General features: G+C 37.6%; 1 protein-coding gene across 2 annotated transcripts in view; it reads right to left on the bottom strand.

The window, feature by feature from the left end:
* Window positions 1-13,427, bottom strand: part of synpra (synaptoporin a) — a 30,036-nt gene extending 16,609 nt beyond the window's left edge. Inside the window, exons 1-2 of one of the 2 annotated variants that reach the window (XM_053484216.1) lie at window positions 13,359-13,427; window positions 13,161-13,226 (exon numbers count right to left, since the gene is read on the bottom strand). In XM_053484216.1, the coding sequence (XP_053340191.1) occupies window positions 13,161-13,226; window positions 13,359-13,376 (84 nt within the window). In that variant the 5' untranslated portion in view covers window positions 13,377-13,427. Of the gene's footprint in view, window positions 1-136; window positions 231-13,160; window positions 13,227-13,358 lie in introns of those variants that run through there. The other variant, XM_053484217.1, reaches the window with a different exon arrangement.
* Window positions 13,428-18,641: the final 5,214 nt, after the last annotated feature.

Raw genomic sequence — 18,641 nt, 5'->3', positions numbered from 1 at the left:
ACGGATTAAATAACTGAATGCCAATACTTACTGACCCTGACATCATACTTCCCCCCCCCCGCCACTCATTATACTCATTGACCAAAACATGTCAAAAATCAGCCAGAAGTGCAGAAAATAATAAGGTGGCACTTACCGGAGCGAATATGACCATACACATTTAAACACGCAACAGATCTCAGGCTGCACACAACAAGTCGCTCGCTGTAGTCCGATTCATTTAGAGGTAACGGGATGCGGTTTAGACTCTGACCAATGGAAATCCTGTCTCTCTCTCTCTCTGTCTCTCTCTATCTCTCGCTCTCCCTCTCTCTCCACTCCTCTGTGATCTATTATGTGAGTCTCTTTTTTTCTCTGTGTGTGTGTGCGCGTCTGTGTATGTGTGAGAGTGTGCATAGAAATAGAGGGAAAAAGAGAGAAAGAGAGAGAGAGAGTGAGAGAGACTAGAAGTATGTTACTTTTTTTATACTTAACAGGTGAAACACACACACAAATAAACAAGCACAGAGGAATCCCCTACAGGAGGACATCTGAATATGCACCGTGAGCCATGCACCTTCTCTCTCTCTCTCTCTTCTATAAGAGGAACGCCCTCCCACCCAGGGCACACACGTCTGATCCCACATGCTTTGTCTTGCCTTATATCTGAACCTCTGCATAATGCGCAGTCCTAATGAACAAACGTTTCCCACAAACCCATCTTTTATTACATACTCTATATTAAGTATTAATTATATATAGTGTGCATCTTAAGTAAGCAATTTCAAAAAGTAGCTTTTTATTAGTTTTTTTTCAATAGCTATAGTTTTTATAGTTAGTTCATTATTTTTAGATTTTTGTTTAGAATTATTCAATTTCTTAGATTTTACTAAAAATATTGAGTAGTTAAATAAAATAATAATGATGATGATGACGATGATGATGATCAAGCCAAGCCATTTGTCCTAATGCTGTGATACTCTCAAATCTAAATGCTGTAGGGGTAAGTTACCAGTCGCAAGCCCAACCTCCATGTATCATTAGTTCCTGATGGTTAAACAAATAGGAAGAAAAACATCATTCAAGTAAAGATCAGTATTTTGCATAATAAACAAACAGAATCAGGAATCGATATGTACAGTATATTAGCACTGCAATAGAGACACATGCAAGAATTTCAAATACAGTTATGCAACAGAGACTATAAATACAGACAGGTTGGGTTGGCATTACAACTAGACACCAGTTTACCACATGATGAGGGGGAGGAACGAAGGCGAAACTGGAGCAGGAAAGTTCCAGACAGGACCAGAAAGAGCATGACACTGAGGAAGTATTTACAGGGAATTTTATAATTATAATAATGTATGCCTTTTTATAAATGTGTATGCACAACATCTGTGTACAACAAAATTGTGATTATTACAGACTTTAGTTGTCTTACACATAATAGCAACTCATATAGTATAGTATAGTATAGTATAGTATAGTATAGTATAGTATAGCATAGCATAGTATAGCATAGTATAGTATAGTACGGTATGGTAGTGTATAGTATAGTATAGTACAGCATTGCATAGTTTAGTATAGCACAGCATAGTAGAGAAGTTTGATATAGTAAAGTACAGTAGACATGATATAGTACAGTATAAATTACTATAATATAGCATATTATAATACCGTATATAGTATAGTATACCACAGATTAACATAGCATGGTATATATATAGTATAGCAACTTATAGCATATAATAGTAGATATAGGTAGGCAATAATCTAGTCTAGTATAATACAGTATAGTATAGTACTGTACAGTACATCATATCATATTATAGTAGGTTTTGTATGAAGTAGTATAGGATGGTCTAAAAACTTAAAACTTTATGTTGTAGCCATCGGACTTGAAACAAGTGCATAATTTCAACAAACAATTAAACTGACATGGTAAGTATTGTTGTAGTGTTTTCAATATAGCACAAGGGGAAAAAACTTTAAAATGGACTCCTTTTTGGTATAACCGGTATTATTTCCATACTTGTCCCAACTTTTCTGGAATTTGGGTTCCATTATAAAAGGTATAGTATAGCTAGTGTGCTGTACTATAGCATGGCATAGCAGAGCATAGCATAGTACAGTGGGTAAAGTATTCTGTAATATAGCATAATATAGTATACATAGTATTGCATAATATAGTATAGTATAGCACATACAGTAATATAGCAAGGTATACTATTGTATAGTATAATGTAGTATAGAGTAGCATAGCAGAGTACGATTACAATACAGTATAGCATAGCAGAGTATAGAAGGTATGGTTTGGTAGTATAATTTATTACAGTGTAGTATAGTACTATACTACACCGTACCATACGACATATTAATATTAGTACAATATAGTATAATATAGCAAAATGTATCATAGCATTGTATGGGATAGTAGATATGAATTGGAATAATAGATATAGTATAGTATAGGGTGGCCATTCCAAAACTTAAGAATGCTAAGAATAAATGAAGAGTAAAAGTTATTTAAAACCTCATTTATTTATTGTAAATGCCGTGTTACAGCCCACCTGCAGTACTTGCGTATTAAGTCAGATAATTTTAACTTTTATTATTATATCGATTTTACTGCATTAGACTGAGATAATCATTGATTGTAAAGTAAATCTATAACATTTTACTGACCTGCTTTCATTACATTACAAAACAAATAGAGATGGTATAATGCATTTACCGGTTAACGCATGCATTTATAAGTAAACACATGCAATGATTAATGAGAATGATTACCTCAACTAATTGTGATTATGTCATAATTGTTCTAACCATAGTCCCAAGTGTCCCAAATACAATATTATGAAATGGACTGAGAGGACGTCCCATTAAAAAGCAATGAACTGGAGTTCTGATTACATCTTATTAACGTTTCCAGTTATCTTAAGCACCAGATCATTTATTTCTCCTCTTACTGTCATCAGCTTCGGTAATTAAGAAGTCCCACTTGGCATTTAAGTCAGCGCATATCGTTAGTGTGCTAACTGTGAATTGCACTTCTTGAAGTTAATGGACTTCCCAGTCACAGTTCAGGGGCAAATCTCATTTAAGACAGAGATAATGAACTATAACAGATGTACGGAATGACAGTTTCTAGATTCGTTGAGCTAAAATAAAATAAAAAAAAAACTTCTTAGTGTAAAAAAATCTGTTCAACAAACACCGTCACCAAACTTTCACCAAAATGCAAACAACTGCTGGTTTAAAACATCCAATCTTTGACAGAGGTGGGCAGTAAGTGTGTAAGTTTACATCATCACGGTACTTAATACATATTTCTCATACAGTCTTATGCAAAAGTTTAGGCACCCCTTGATAAATAACAGATTTTGGTGGGGTTTTTTTTTCATTGTATGTTAACACAGTTTCTCTTGGAAAGGGAAAAAAATGCACAATATTTTCAGCAAACATTGATGCATAGTTACTTCTTATGCCATAAATTGAACAAAAATAAATAAATAAAAACATTATTATGGCACTGTGCAAATGTTTGGGCACCCTAAGAGTTCCAGAGTCTCAGATCTCAGTTTCAGACCTTAATCAGCTTGTTACATCTGATGCATGGCAACAGCTGTCATTAGTAAATGCCAATTTCAAAGCTTTACAAATACTTTGACTCTTCAAACCTTGTGCACACACTTGCGGACACTCAACAACCATGGGTTTCTCTAAGCAGCTGTGTAAGACTCTGAAAATGAAAGTTATTGATGCACACAATGCAGGACAAGGCTACAAGAAGACAGCAAAGCGTTGTCAGCTTGTAGTTTCCACAGTGAGAAATGCAATTAAGAAATGGAAGTTCAGGGGAACGGTGGAGGTCAAGATGAGATCTGAAAGACCAAAAAAACTCTCAGAGAGAACTGCTTGTATGCTGGTCAGAAAGACAAATCAAAAACCCCATTTGATTGCAAAAAACCTGCAGGGAGATTTAGCAGACTCAGGAGTGGTGGTGCACCGTTCCACAAGACCTTCATGGAAGAGTCAGCAGAAGAAAATCCTTACCTGCATCCCCATCATAAAACCCAATGTCAGAAGTACGCAACAGTACATCTTCAGGAGCCTGATGCGTTTTGGAAACAAGTGCTGTGGACTGATGAAGTTAAAATATCTTTGGCCACAATCAACAAAGGCATATTTGGAGAAAAAAAAAAAGAGCAGCATTTCATGAAAAGAACACTTTGCCAACTATTAAGCATGGGGGTGGATCTATCATGCTTTGGGGTTGTGTTGCAGCCAGTGGCACAGGAAACATTGCACGGGTGGAGGGAAGAATGGATTACACTAAATACCAGCAAATTCTGGAAGCAAACATCACACCATCTATAAAAAAAAAGCTGAAGCTGAAAAGAGGATGGCTTTTACAACAATGAACATTGTATTCTAAACATACCCTGAAATCCACTATGGAATACCTCAAGAGTGTGTACTGAAGCTGAACGTTTTGGAATCGCCATCACAGTCCCCTGATTGAAACATCAGACAAAATTTAAACAAAATTTGTGGGTGGATCTTAAAAGGGCTGTGCATGCAAGACGACCAAAGAATATTACAGAACTAGAAGCCTTTTGCAAAGAAGAATGGGAGAAAATCAAGAGTATAAGAACTCTTAGCTGGCTATTAAAAGCGTTTGCAAGCTGTGATATCTGCCAGAGGAGGTGTTACAAAGTACTGATTATGTAGGGTGCCCAAAGTTTTGCACAGTGCCATAATAATAATTTTATTTTTGTTCGATTTATGGCATGAGAAGTAACTTTGCATCAATGTTTGCTAAAAAAACATATTGTGCATTTTTTCCATTTCCAGAAGAGACGGTGTTAACATCTTTTCAATTAAAAGAAAACACCAAAATCTGTTATTTATCAAGGGGTGCCTAAACTTTTGCACAAGACTGTAGGTGTACTTTGATTGAGTAGTTTTATTTGGGACGCTTTTTACTTTTATGTTTCTCAAAAATGCATCAAATATTTGTACTTTTACTTCACTGCATTTCTACGTGGATTCGCAGTCGTATTTAAGGTGGGAATTTCTCCACCTGCTGACTATTTTGCATCATTGCGTGACTTGCAAGATATGCCTGGAGATCAGAACAGAGAGAGAGAGAGAGAGACAGGTTTTTTTTTATTTCTTTTTTTTTACTATGGTAAGCTAATACAAGCCCTGTATGTTTCATTCTTAAGTAATATTTATGGTGATTCCTTCTATACTGTTTCCCAGGTACACATGTAAATGCAGGAGTTCTACTTTTACTTGAGTATTATTCGCCATAGGGACACTCTACTGTTACTTCACTTCTGCCTTTTGACACCTTACAGTTATACCGTACATGTAAAACAATCTTAATAAAGACAGTGTGTGTTGTGTTTGTGTGCGTGTGTGGATGCAAGTTGGCAAGATCGAGATAGAAAAGAGCGAAACAGAATAACAGGTGGACTATGTGTGGGAGGAAGAGTCGGGAAGAGTGCTGGTACAGCTGCCCATGTGTGTGTAGCATCTGCTGAGACAATAATGAGCACTACTCATCACTTTCTATCATGTCAGCATGGCCAGGTTTCACCGTGGAACTCTGGAGTGGGTCTGGAAATTGTGTGCAATCCCAAGAGCTTCAGCAGCCAGGCTATTGCATGCATGTCACAAGCACCTCATTCCAGTTTCATTCCAAAGCAAGAACATGTCATTTACAGCCAACAGTTTTCAAGAAACAGGACTTTTCCAAAACAAATGAACTGAGAATGTTTTTTTTGTCTTTTTCTGAGAAATCCAACACTTGTTGCCTGAGAGGATCTGAGATAAACACAGGCATATTCATTTTTCATAATTCAAAAATCAACGCATGACAGCACACAAGCATAGTCAGGATTTTACTGATTGACCATGAAAGCGAGGTAAACACCACCATCTGCTGGTACGAGCATGGAAAAACAAAACAGGGAACAAAACATTTTCCTGCAGTTGCTTATGGATATTTGTTCAATGCTTATTCATGTGCTTGATTCTTGTTACTTGTCTTGTGAAACAGACACCTGTCCACTTACTCATTCACACAATATTCCTCCAATCAGCAAATCCGCGATCCATGAAATGTTCAGATACTGGACAAGAGCTTCAGTAAACGTCGAACCTTGATCAAACGTCGACCCGGTCTCAGTCGCTTTGACTAAAGAACGGTTCTTGCTTTTATTTCGAGAATTTAGGAAATGTTCTATTTCAGGGAAGAAAGAGAAGAGTAACCACAGATTTGAATTTTTTTAGGCGTAACTCAAATAATCACTCTTTACAATTCTTCTGTCTAGAGACTCATTTCCAACAACTGCACAGCACAACTTCTTTTTCTCTACTGAGAACACGTGTGTCTGGAGCTATGCTATATCGACAAAAACAAATGTGTGTCCGAGATGAGCAAGTTTACAGTAAGTACAGTTTATTTTGGTGCATTACTTAAACCAGGTACATTTCCGGGGGGTTTGTACAGGAATCTGAGTCTGTTTTCTTTCTAAAAAACTGAAACCTGCCTCCAGTCTGTTTGGCTGTTGGTAAGATCTTTATTTTTAATTTGTATTTTTTTACACTAATCTTGTCTTTAGGGTTATTTCATGGCAGGCTAACAGCAAGTATCAGGAAATCCTGTAGAAATGTTCCAACAATAACCTGAGCATCTATTTCTATCTCATCATTCATCAATAATCGTCCATAGACAATCTCACAGACGCTTTTATACATAGATGAACATAAAATCACATTATAATACGCATTCATACTTTCTGTAAATGTTTCATTTTCCACCAGCAGAGGTCACAATCACTTGAAAGTTGGAACAGTTTTAAAAAATATATTTTTAGTATTTGAACTGTTTACGTTTCTACTGTAGTTCCTTTGACCCAACCAACAACTGTGTAAATTCAGAGCCTTTTTGATTACTACCCTGGATTACGACCCTGGATGGTTAATCACTGCAGAAGAATACACATTCACACTTAACGGTGATGATTGTAGCCAGTCAAGAAATGTATGCAAATGTGTACAGCGCTGTTGTTTGTCAGTTGTTTGGTCTGTGAACTATACAAAAACTAACAAGCTGAAAGGAGGAATATCGCCAGCACACCATATGCTCAACAGTATTTGGCCAAACCTGTTAATTATAGAATTCAGGTGTTTCAATTAATTAGGCCCGTTATCTCCAGTGAAGGGGAATCTTAATGCTTCAGCATACCAAGACGTCTATTTTTCTATGCAACTTTGTGGCAACAGTTTGGTGAAGGCCCTTTTCTATTCCAACATGACTTCGACCCAGTGCACAAAAGAAAAAGACCATAAAGACAAGGTTTGATGAGTTCGGCATGGAAGAACTTGACTGGCCCGAACACAGAGCCCTGACCTCAACTCTATCAAGCACCTTTGATACGAACTGGAACGGAGATTCTTACCAGGCCAACATCAGTGCCTGACCTTGTAAATGCTCTACAGGATGAATGGACACAAATTCCCACAGAAACATTCCAAAATCTTGTGGACAGCCTTCCAAGAAAAGTGGAAGATGTTGTAGCTGGAGTCAGACCTACTTCACACATACAAAAAAAATCTATTCTTCTCTCCTGCTTGTATAATAGGACTAGGACAGCAGTCCTATCGAGGCTGGGCTGTAACCATAGCAACGTGCATGTAAACGTACTGAGTAATGCAAGTTCAGAAACGAAGCGTGGACCCTGGAGCAGTGTCAGGACCTGCTGCAGCACCGTATTACCGTCATGACGAAATAAAAAGCTGACGCGATATGTTTACTACACACAGGCCTTGTTGTAGCCTTATTGTATGCAAATTGTAGCAAAACATTTCCTCTTCTTAGTTTTTAGAAGAGCAATTCATAAGAACAAAGACTTGATGAAAGAATAAACGATGAAAAAAACAAGACTGGAGGCTGGAGAGCGAATGCAGCTGTTTAAGGGAGACACAATGACAACTAGCTCCTAATTTGTTCCTAGTTAAGCTTGTGGCTCAGACCTGCTTGTTTAATTAAAGAAAGAGCTTTAAACTAGGTGTGTGTGTGTGTGTATTTCTCTCTCATGCGCTCTCTCTCTACACACAGAATGCAGTGCAGGATGAGAGCAGTGGTGCTTTAAGTTGTTTATCAGTCTCTCGCAGCTGTGCGCTGATCTGCGGGGCATGGTGGAGGATGCGGGCGCGTGTGATGATGACAAAGATGAAGCGCGGCTTTGGGTTTACTCTGCTGCAGCACAACAGCTCTCACGTGAGGTATAAATAATACAAAAAAACATTTTATAATATGTTAACAAATTTCAAACTTCTACATTTTTAAAAATGTTTGATTAATTCGACGGAAAATGTAACGGTCAAGCATCACTTATGAGTGTTACAGAGCGCTGACACTGGAGACTCCTTCTATGGAAAAAAAAAAACAATCAGAGAGTGGATTACAGATATAAATAAAAAATATAAATTTTGTCTTAAAACTACTCCAGTGTGTTAAAAATTCACTTATACCACTTCAGCGCTGTTATTTCAGCCAAAGTGAAAATATGAACTAATCCCAGTAAAAATATTGAGTTTAGATTTTCTAATTAATATCTATCAGGTGTTTGTTTACACTGAGCAAGTGGTGCATTAGTAGCTTAGTTTAAAGTAAATTATTAAATCCGACACACAACTGTTCATAACATCACTTTTACTCAACATTGTGACTTCACTTTAAACAGAGATTTAAATACTAATTCAATAAGATTCAATTAATTTAAATACTGATTCAATAAGATTGAATAAATTCTGCCCAGACAGTTTTGCATGATGCTGTGACATAATCTGGCTGGACAGACATACAGACATACAGAATGTTTTTTTTTGGGGGGGGAATCTGACCAATGTAAAAACCAATGTAAAAAAATAAAATAAATATTACTTTAATTAAGATAGATAGTTATATTTAAATAGTAATATTAATTTTTCATCTTTAAAGAAAAAAAAAACATTTAAGTTTTCCAAAAAGGAAGAGAAGAAATTAGTTTGAAGAAAAAAGTTGTTTTTGTTTATGTTAAAATAGAAAGGCATCTTTGAGAGCAGCCTTTGTGTGTGTGTGTGTGTGTGTGTGTGTGTGTGTGTGTTGCGGTTAATCAGCCTCTTTAGTTTTAGTGAACGTGAAAGAGAACAGAAGCACCTGCAGGCCATCAAGTTTTTCACTCCAGCACTCGTCTCTTCAGAATGAGCTGCTACTCAACACACACACACACACACACACAGAGAAAAACTACATTTCCACTTATCTGCTTGTGTCGCACTTGACTCTGGATTACAGGCTTAACCTTGAGAACAAAAAACCTCTCTCATACACGTACACACCAATGCACAGAGCTGTGATGCCTCACGAGTCTGCATCGCTTCGAGTCTACAGAGAGTAAAAATATCCACATTGTCCATTTAGGAGGAAACAGCAGCCCCGATCCCTAATCTCCCTCTAAACTATCATCCTGGGCTAATAACTGTGATTATATACGGCAGCAAGGCATGAGAAACAAAGCAGTGTGTGCACGTTAACATACACACACATACGGAGATAAAAAAAGCTGATAGATGATGACATTTGTGTGCATCTTAATGCACTTGAAGCGTGCAAGTGTATCTCAGCTCTCGAGTTGAAAAACTGAGCAAGTAACAAGAAGTGGAACCCGATGTGGTCTCAGCTGTTGTTGCTTGTCCTCCTAAAGATTCAACAAATTGAAATGCTTTTTCTGCTTAACACATTTGCACAGAGCGGTTATTAGAGGTAACGTCCTCTCCTGGATGGATATGTTCAAAACAGATTCAAAGCTAATCCACATCGCCCGCAATTTTGTTTGTGCGTAAAATCAGAGTAAATGCATTACTGTTTCATTTAAAAAGAGAAATGAAGATGAAACAGGGATGTGAAATTAAATGTGATATAAAGCCACAAAGCCATAATCACAATCATGAAAATCCTGTCTAGGAAAAAAAAAAGCTCATTTAGAAGAACAGAGGCTGGTTCATAGACAAAAGCCCTGACAAAAGCTCTGGTGGAGAGAAATGGAGAATGTATTGAGCAAAAAAAAAAAGCAAAAAAAAAAAGCTGGGATGAGACCAAACGTGATTAGTAGTGTGTGTTTCCTGGGCGATAAGCCCCTCGTCTGTGTGAGGACACTTCAAACGCGGAGCGTGACGATTCAAGCTCCCAAAAGGAGATGCGTGACTGTGCTCAGAACCCTCAACCTTGAACTGCAATAATTATCCAAGGTTTGCATTAGTGTTAGCGTGTGCGTCGATACGGATACATACGTTAAGTTCCATATGTATGTTCTTCTCATTTAGCTTAGGGTGTGACTTTTTAATCTTGGGGAAGCCAATTTATAAAGAATAACTGACACAAAATTAGGAGTATAGCTTATGTCTTTCCTTTTTGCCATTATATTAAGACACACCTAAATGCTACAGACAAACTGCCCAAACTTCTGCTTTTGTAGGTCTACACTATTGCTGATGAATAGTTAATCAGGGACTGATGATTAGCATCACCTGGCTGCAATTTGCCATGCAGTGCAAAATACAGGAAACAGAATTGAACAATTCTTCTCAGAGTCTTCTACTCCTAGTCGTTCGTTCTTTTTGTTATGTGACTCCCATTGACGCTATACGGTGCAATAGATTCAAAAGAACGAACGACTCGGACGAGAAGATATGAGAAAAAGCTACTCATTTTGTTCATCATAATACTGTATGTCCTTAGCTGCATTTAAAAAAAAATTATTACTGGAACTATAGCCAAAATTTGTGTATGTAGACGTGTTGGGGGTCTGTTTATTGAAAATGTAACATTGTATTTTATTTTTGATCAAAAGAACGAAATAACATAAATGATTAAAAAAAATATTCGTTCATTCTGATATACGAGATTCAAAGAACCGAATAACTAAAATGATTCAAATGTCCCATCACTAGTAAATTTTCTTTTCAGCTTCATTTTTGTTTAATATATAATGGCACAGTAAAAAAGTGATATGTTGTCATCCATCTGGGGATGCATGTGCCCAATACTAAGAACCACTATAATCAGATTTTTAAATGTTCTCACACACAAACACATAAAAAGGAGTATTATCTTCTGTTAAGTATGATGCATTGGACAAAGGATTTTCTGAGACTCCCACTGGACTTACTCTTCTGCTGGCAAAAGCTCTGTGCAGTGGGTGGTTGGTGTTGGACATGATGGACAGCAGTTCGTTTAAGGTCCTCCTCACCAGTATTGACTCCAGTGAATCCAGCTTCAGGGCCAACAGTCGAACTATAGCTCTTAACAATAAAAAGCCCACTGACAACACCTGACTGGTAACCATGATCTGTTGAAAGCGCCCTCAGGATGTCCTCCTGAGGGATGTCAGGATGTCCTCTGTCTAGTTTAGAGTCAAGAATAGTTGACTCTGACCTGTTTTGTAACAGACAGTCTGTGTTCACTGTCCAATCAAGTTTGTTATTCAAATGCAGCACCAGGTATCTGGATGTCCACTCCACTTAAGTTAGAAGCTAATTGGTAATAAGGTGGACCCGAACATGTTAAAGTCCATCTCCATCATCTTGGTCTTGGTGGTGTTCAGCTGTAGATGATTTAAATTACACCAGGCTCCTGTGCGCCTCCTTTACCCCATCACTGATACACCCCACAACGGCAGCATCATAAGTTACTCGTATTCAGAATAGATTGCTATTGAAGGCTGCACATGATTTCTACTTATGGATACCTCTTGAGACTTTTATTGTTGAGGCCTGGAGCCAATACCAGGGAGATTTGGGCACAAGGTGGGGAACATCCTGGACAGGGTGCCAATCCATTGGAGGGCATGCACACACACACTACAGGAAATTTGGGAACACCAATTAACTATGGAAGGAAACCAGGGGAAACCTAGCAAGCATGGAGAACATAAAAACTCCCTCCACCTTGGAGGTGCAAGGTGACATTGCTGAACACTTCACCACTGTCCTGCTATATGCAATCATATTTTGTGATAATAATAATAATAATAATAATAATAATATCCTCCAGTGTGGAGGGTTTTATAAGTATGTATATGTGTTTGTGCTCTGTGATGGATTGGGACCCCGTCCAGGGTGTACCCTGCCTCGTGCCCTAAGTCTCCTGGGATAGGCTCCAGACCCCTGTGACACTGTATACAGGATAAACACTATAGATGACAAGTGAGTGAGAGTAATAGTGTGGTAATAATAAGCAAGAAACATGTAAAAATGCATTTAGGATGTTACATCCTTAAAAGGTTCAGCAATCAGCATTGTTGCTTTGTGCCTCAAGCTTTGTGAGTTTGAATCTCGCCTCTTGGATGTATGCATGGAGTCCAGGTGGTCTTTGCATGCGTTGTTGGTTTCCACTGGGCTCTGGGTTCTTTACCAGTCTAAAGACATTCATTTTCATCTGGTGTTTCCAGAATTGTCCATAGTGTATGACTATGAATGTGTGTGTGTGTGTGTGCACCCTCCTCATCAAGTAATATCCTCTGCAACAATAACCAAGTCATGGGTCATTGCGGCTAACCAACACTTAGAGAGGTCAGCTTGGATATATATAGTAGATGAATTGATGGATGGATGGATGCAGGGCCCTTAAAATTGAATCGTGCATGCAAACCCAAATAATCACATCACACAATATGAGAGGAAACTACAGGTACATGTGAATTTAAGGCACATGCAACAGACTGTGTGTATAAAGTGTGTACTTCGAAATCATAAACACTGTAAATCTCAACTCCGAACTGCACGCGCGTCCCGGGCTTTTAGAGATAAGCACGTGCACGGGGTGCGCGCTCCTTAATTAATCAATTAATCAGGCGTTAATTGGTTCGAGTCTCAAACCGGTAAAGCAAAGCATAATAATAATAATAATAATAATAATAATCTTATTAATAACAACACACACATACACGTTTAAGTAATGTTGCGCACGTGCTGCATGAACAAGCCTTATAATAAAGAGCCTATAATAAAGTACCAGCACTGGATCTAAAGATTAATTCATAGAAAAAAAAAAATTCCATCACTGTGCAGTTCACACGTGTGTAATGAAGCCGACAATGCCACCACTTTCACACACTCACCCACTCCAGCAGGCGGATGAAGCCCAAAGGGAGTTTAAAAACCTGCCATGTTCCTGTGGATAAGACCTGAAACCCAAAAATGACATATAAAAAAAAAAGAAGAAAAAAAAAAAAGAAAGCCATTCAGGCGTTTGAAAGCACATAACTAACACGTGACACCGGAGAGACGGCACATGCGACGTGTTATCTCGCTCCTACCTTGTTTGCCGTTTCCATTGTGTTTGTGAGTGGAGAAGCGCACCGAGGCTGAGACACACACGGCGGAGATGCGCGGAGTCTGCGCTCTGACTGTGTGGAAGGCCGATCGACTCACACACACGGCGGATCGTTCATCATAACAAAGCTACTGCGCATGTCAGCGCTCGTTGGCGCCACAAAGTCACGCTCTCAGAAAATGAACAGTTCAGTGTAAACTTGTGAGGTCTACTAAAAGCAAAGAAGTCCTGACAGAAATGACCTCACACATCCAAACCACCTTCTCCTCATAAGTTTGAGCTACAGAGCACCTAACATCAGGTCACCAAGACACAAGAACTTTTTTGTTTTGTTTAATAAACGTTTTAATTATATGTACAATATGTTTAATACCACTGATATTTATTTAATAATACCCCACATCTTAATCCATTTCTTTTGTGTGTGTGTGTGTGTGTGTGTGTGTGTTGTCTCTGGAAGTTTCTGTCACCAAAACAAATTCCTCCTAGTATGTGCAAACTCACTTGGCAGTAAAGCACTTTCTGATTCTGATTATTCCACAATGCTGTTAAATGCTTAAATCTGATTGGTCAATCAAATCAAACCCACCCACAAATTGTTTATCTTTGAATAACTGCACAAATTGTCGCAATTTTTATTAGTATTATTTTAATTTACACGGTGGGTGGCGTAATATTCAATGCAACCTCATTCCTTAATTTTATTTGTGTATCATCTTTCACAATTGACCCTAAACAGATTGCAGCCATAACTGCCATCATAGCAAAAGTGTTTGGACAAATGCAGTCCAAAGTCATCGCTATAGGTTTAGACAAGAACTCGAACCATATGGTCTTATTTCTAGGTTATTTTGCTACAGTATTTAATAATTTTGATGAGTTTGGAAAGTCACATTGACCTCAGAACACTCTCCTTTCATGCTGTTTGAAATATTAGTAATATTAATATTAGTGAGTTTCATTACTAGATGCAATAAACAACAATTTGTTCTGTACACTTTTAACTTACTCCAAGGTGTGTCAGTGTCTTCTTCATATGGGTAGAGATGACCAAAGCTAATTCTTACTTGTTTGGGTGCTTTTAATTATTTGGTGGGAAATTTTCTTTTATAATATTGATGGAATCTTTACTGTGTATGACAAATATGGATAAAGTTATTTTAAACATATTTAACATAATTTACTGTTAAGAAAGAATGGAAAGAGTGTGTTTTAGTGTTGGGCAGCACGGTGGTGTAGTGGTCAGCACTGTCGCCTTGCACCTCCAGGGTCTGGGTTGGATTCCTGGCCATTTTCCCCGTGGTTGGTGGGTTCCCTCCAGGTACTCTGGTTTCCTCCCACAGATCAAAGATATTCAGGTTAGGCTAATTGGTGTTTCCAAATTGCCCGTAGTGTGTGAATGAGTGTACTGTATGTATGTGTGTGCCCTGCGATGGATTGGCACCCTGTCCAGGGTGTACTCTGCCTTGTGCCCTAAGTCTCCTGGGATAGGCTCCAGGTCCCTGCGACCCTGAATACAGGATCAGTGTAGAAGATGAGTGAGTAAGAGTGTTTTAGTGTTGAAGAATTGTATACGTTCTAGGAATACTGATATGAATAGATATAAAGAACAACTTGTTGTTGTATAAGGGACTAACAGCTTCGGGGATGGCTGTAATAGATTATGGCTAGTGTAAAGCTTTTCAATGAAGAATTTCTTTCTGATTAGTGCAAAACTGAAGCAGGAACTGTAGGTTAATACTAATCAAGACAGACTACATTTACAGTACATGAGAAATTGGGTGTATTTGCATGGCTTTTGAATATTTTTTTATGTATTTGTTATTCTGTGCCATAACCTGTCTGATATATTTGAATACGGTCTTAATTTAAACAGTATACTATGGGATTATTATGTTAGTACCATGATGCTACTAATCCAAAAACTATAAGTCATTGTACATAAATAAAGCTGCCCATATACCATCATATCTTGAAATAACATGATAGTAGCACTGCAGTCTTTTTGCACACACGCATTGCACACACACATGTCCCATTGCCATTTCTGCAGTCTGAACCGTGATCCCGGCGTGCCGAATTCACTTCTTCTCCACGGGTAGAGCTCGAAAGCTGACAGAAAGTGATAGAGAAAGTGTTCTCTCACTGAGCCGAGGAGAGATAGAAAATCTCAGAGCAATTATTGCACGGCTGGATCTGAGCAGTCCACCGAGCGAAGCCTGCTTTCTATAATAACCAGCTCTGTCCCTACGCATGAAGAACTGTCCATGCCGAGACATTTCAGTTAAAAAAAAAATGAAAGCAGAGGCGCTCTTTTGATAAAGATGGTGCCCTAATGTGAAAGTGATGTATAATTTGGACAATGTGTTCCACTTTCATTTAACAGCCACTTAAGGGAACATCTCATTTTTTTAAGATCATTCATTTAAATTGCACCAGCATGAGCAATTTTGAACAGCAGTAACTCTGACAGGTTTAAATGAATACACCGAGGTTGGTTGGGTGAGGAGGACTGGGCTGCCGTCGATGTTCTGATGCATCACAAAAAATGTGTGGTTAAGACCACTTGAGTTCTTCCACTCCATCCACAGCACAGTATGTCTTCATGGTATGTTAGAGTTGGAGTGTCATGCTGGAACAGGATTGGGTCTGTCAGTTCTAAAGAAGGGAAAGTGTATCATTTTAGCACAGAAAGTTTTGATGGGACGATTGTTGTTTATAGCCGATAATCATTGATTTTCTGTTACGTTTCCTGTTGCAAACAATTTTAATCGTTAATAAATCCTAAAACACAGTGCAATCATGTTGCATTTTTTTTCTGTGTACCCGAGCAATTTTCTGCACAAAAAGTATAATGCTGATAACTGCGCATGCTCATAACACTGTTGTGTAAAATTCCAGACTGCTGGAAAAAGATGTGGTGTACTTTGGTTTTAGGAAAAATAATACAGGTAAACCATTAATGACGAAAACTTTTAACATAAAAAGCATTATGTGCAAAATCTGTCAAAAGAAGTATGTGTACAATGGTAAATAGTTGTTGGTCTACAATGACAGTGTACTTCTGTGTAGTGGTTTGTAATGTTAATATATTTGGTAATAGATGCTTATGAGAGTAATCCTAGTTAATGGAGAGTATCAGGCAAAAGTTTGGATAAAAATTTGGATTTATTTTCTACATTCTAGATAAATAATATGTATATATATTTTTTCCCCAAAACTGTCGACTAACACACATGGCTTTTATTAATTAATCACCAACATTAACCAACAGTCATTATTGTCATTATTACAGTATTGTGTCGAATGCATTAGTAAAACCCATCAAGCTCCATGATGAAACTGTAAAGGCTTTACAGGGCAGAAGTAGCAGATCCATCTCAATATCAACAGTTTATAGAAGATTATTCAGCCTTCAGCATCATTTTACAGTGTAGAAAAAAAAATAGGAAAATATTTGTGGCAAAACAAAAAAAAGATAAAAGACGAAGCAGGTGCATCAAACTCCTCAGAAGGACCGTGGCAGGTTCTGCAGGACGCTCAGTAAAACTAAGCTGCTAATTTCCTTATAACACTGCGCAAATTGTACCTGAGACTAGGTTTAAAATAAAATGTCGTCAGACCGATTATTACTACTACTGTATGTCTAATAATTCCTGTTTACTGCTTTTTATAGTATTTTAAAATGTACTTTTCTTTTTAAAGACATCCTTGCTCTACAGCAGTTATTTGCATTTTGCACAGTACTGTATGTCATGTACTTTGTGTTTAGTGAATGGTGGTGGGATTGATTATCAGGAAACACAATGAGAAGCAGTATAAAGTGCGATTAAACCGGTTATTAATCAATCATTCATTGTTTTGCTCACACCGATGATCATAACACAAAGGCCTCCTAGAGTGTCCCTGTTGTCCCTCGATCTTTGTGGCAATAAATTGGTGAAGGAGCACATATCATACATCTGCACAGGTCATGTGTCCACAAACTTTTGGCAATATAGGCTCAATCGTTTCATTAAAGTGCTTTGTAAAGCTATTCGCTATTCCTGTGGTTAATTATATAAAGTGTAAAGTAATTGTAGCATTTCTAATTGTCTAATTTATTTGGATGCTTGATAGTGAACGCTCTATCATTTTCTAAAATGTAAAAATGTCAACCATGAAATCGAATGCATTCTACTGAAATGCATTTTCGATTTTTTTAAATAATTGATTTTGTGATATTAGTCCTCCATGACCTCGTTTCCACACTCTTTTTGTCCATCGTCATACTCACACAAAAGCAGACTAATGCATAAAACATAATTAAACAGAAGAAAAACAAACAAAAAATAGACATGCCGTATGAAATATGGCTGGCAAATGTCTACAGCCTGCCTGTTTATCCATGAGGAATAATTAGGATTAAATTTACACATACAAAACATAATGCACTCAGTATACACTTCATGGAGGTGTTCTGTTCTCTGTATTAACAATATATATAATAGTGTGGATTTACAGTGTTTATATTAAAACACAATTATATAATAAAACCTAACTTGCAAAAGTCGTTTTGTCTGGATGGGACGCAAGTTTTGCACTCGGATCTAAACATACTTTACATCGTATACTGTATACATGTATGTACAGTATATATGTAGTGTATATATGTGTAAACAGTTTATATATTGTATATATGGACAGATCAGTCAGAGGTCAACCGAGCATTCCAGAGGGCAACCAGCATCTGAACATTTAACTCCATGACAACAAGCTTAGCAAAAAAGGTTGCCTAGCAACTAATCCTCTAAACGGTGATGACAGTGTTGCCTAATTATCTACTGTTTATTTCTCAGACACCGCTTTTACTGCATGCCATTTCGCTTCCGTTTGAAGATGCAAAATGGGTCCATTGGATTTGTTCAGCTGCAAAATATTGTTTTCCTTTTAAGTGAGCAAAAAAAGTCGGAGAATCAGCATATGCAGTCTATTATTCTGAGTGCTCCATTTAGCTGGCTTTAATAAAACTTACGCTACATCTCTTTATTAAACAGAGCTTTTACGGTTCTTCCAAGAATTTTGATTGATTTGTTGTTCAAAAACAACGTGCCACAGTTCCAATAAGCATTCGAAAGTGAAGTTTAATGAAACGGAGCATATCAAATTTACAAAGTGCAGAAGTGAAAAGTGCGGCGTAGTGAATTGAGGTAGTGGCCGTAATGATTTTTTAAATTAATTCAACCCTATTCACGTACTGACATAAAATTTTCTTCTCATGTAGACA

The sequence above is a fragment of the Clarias gariepinus genome, chromosome 23 (genome assembly GCF_024256425.1).
Source record: "Clarias gariepinus isolate MV-2021 ecotype Netherlands chromosome 23, CGAR_prim_01v2, whole genome shotgun sequence".
NCBI classification, from domain to species: domain Eukaryota; kingdom Metazoa; phylum Chordata; class Actinopteri; order Siluriformes; family Clariidae; genus Clarias; species Clarias gariepinus.
Note: the sequence above shows the minus strand (reverse complement) of the source record. Positions and strands in the feature narration are given on the sequence as shown.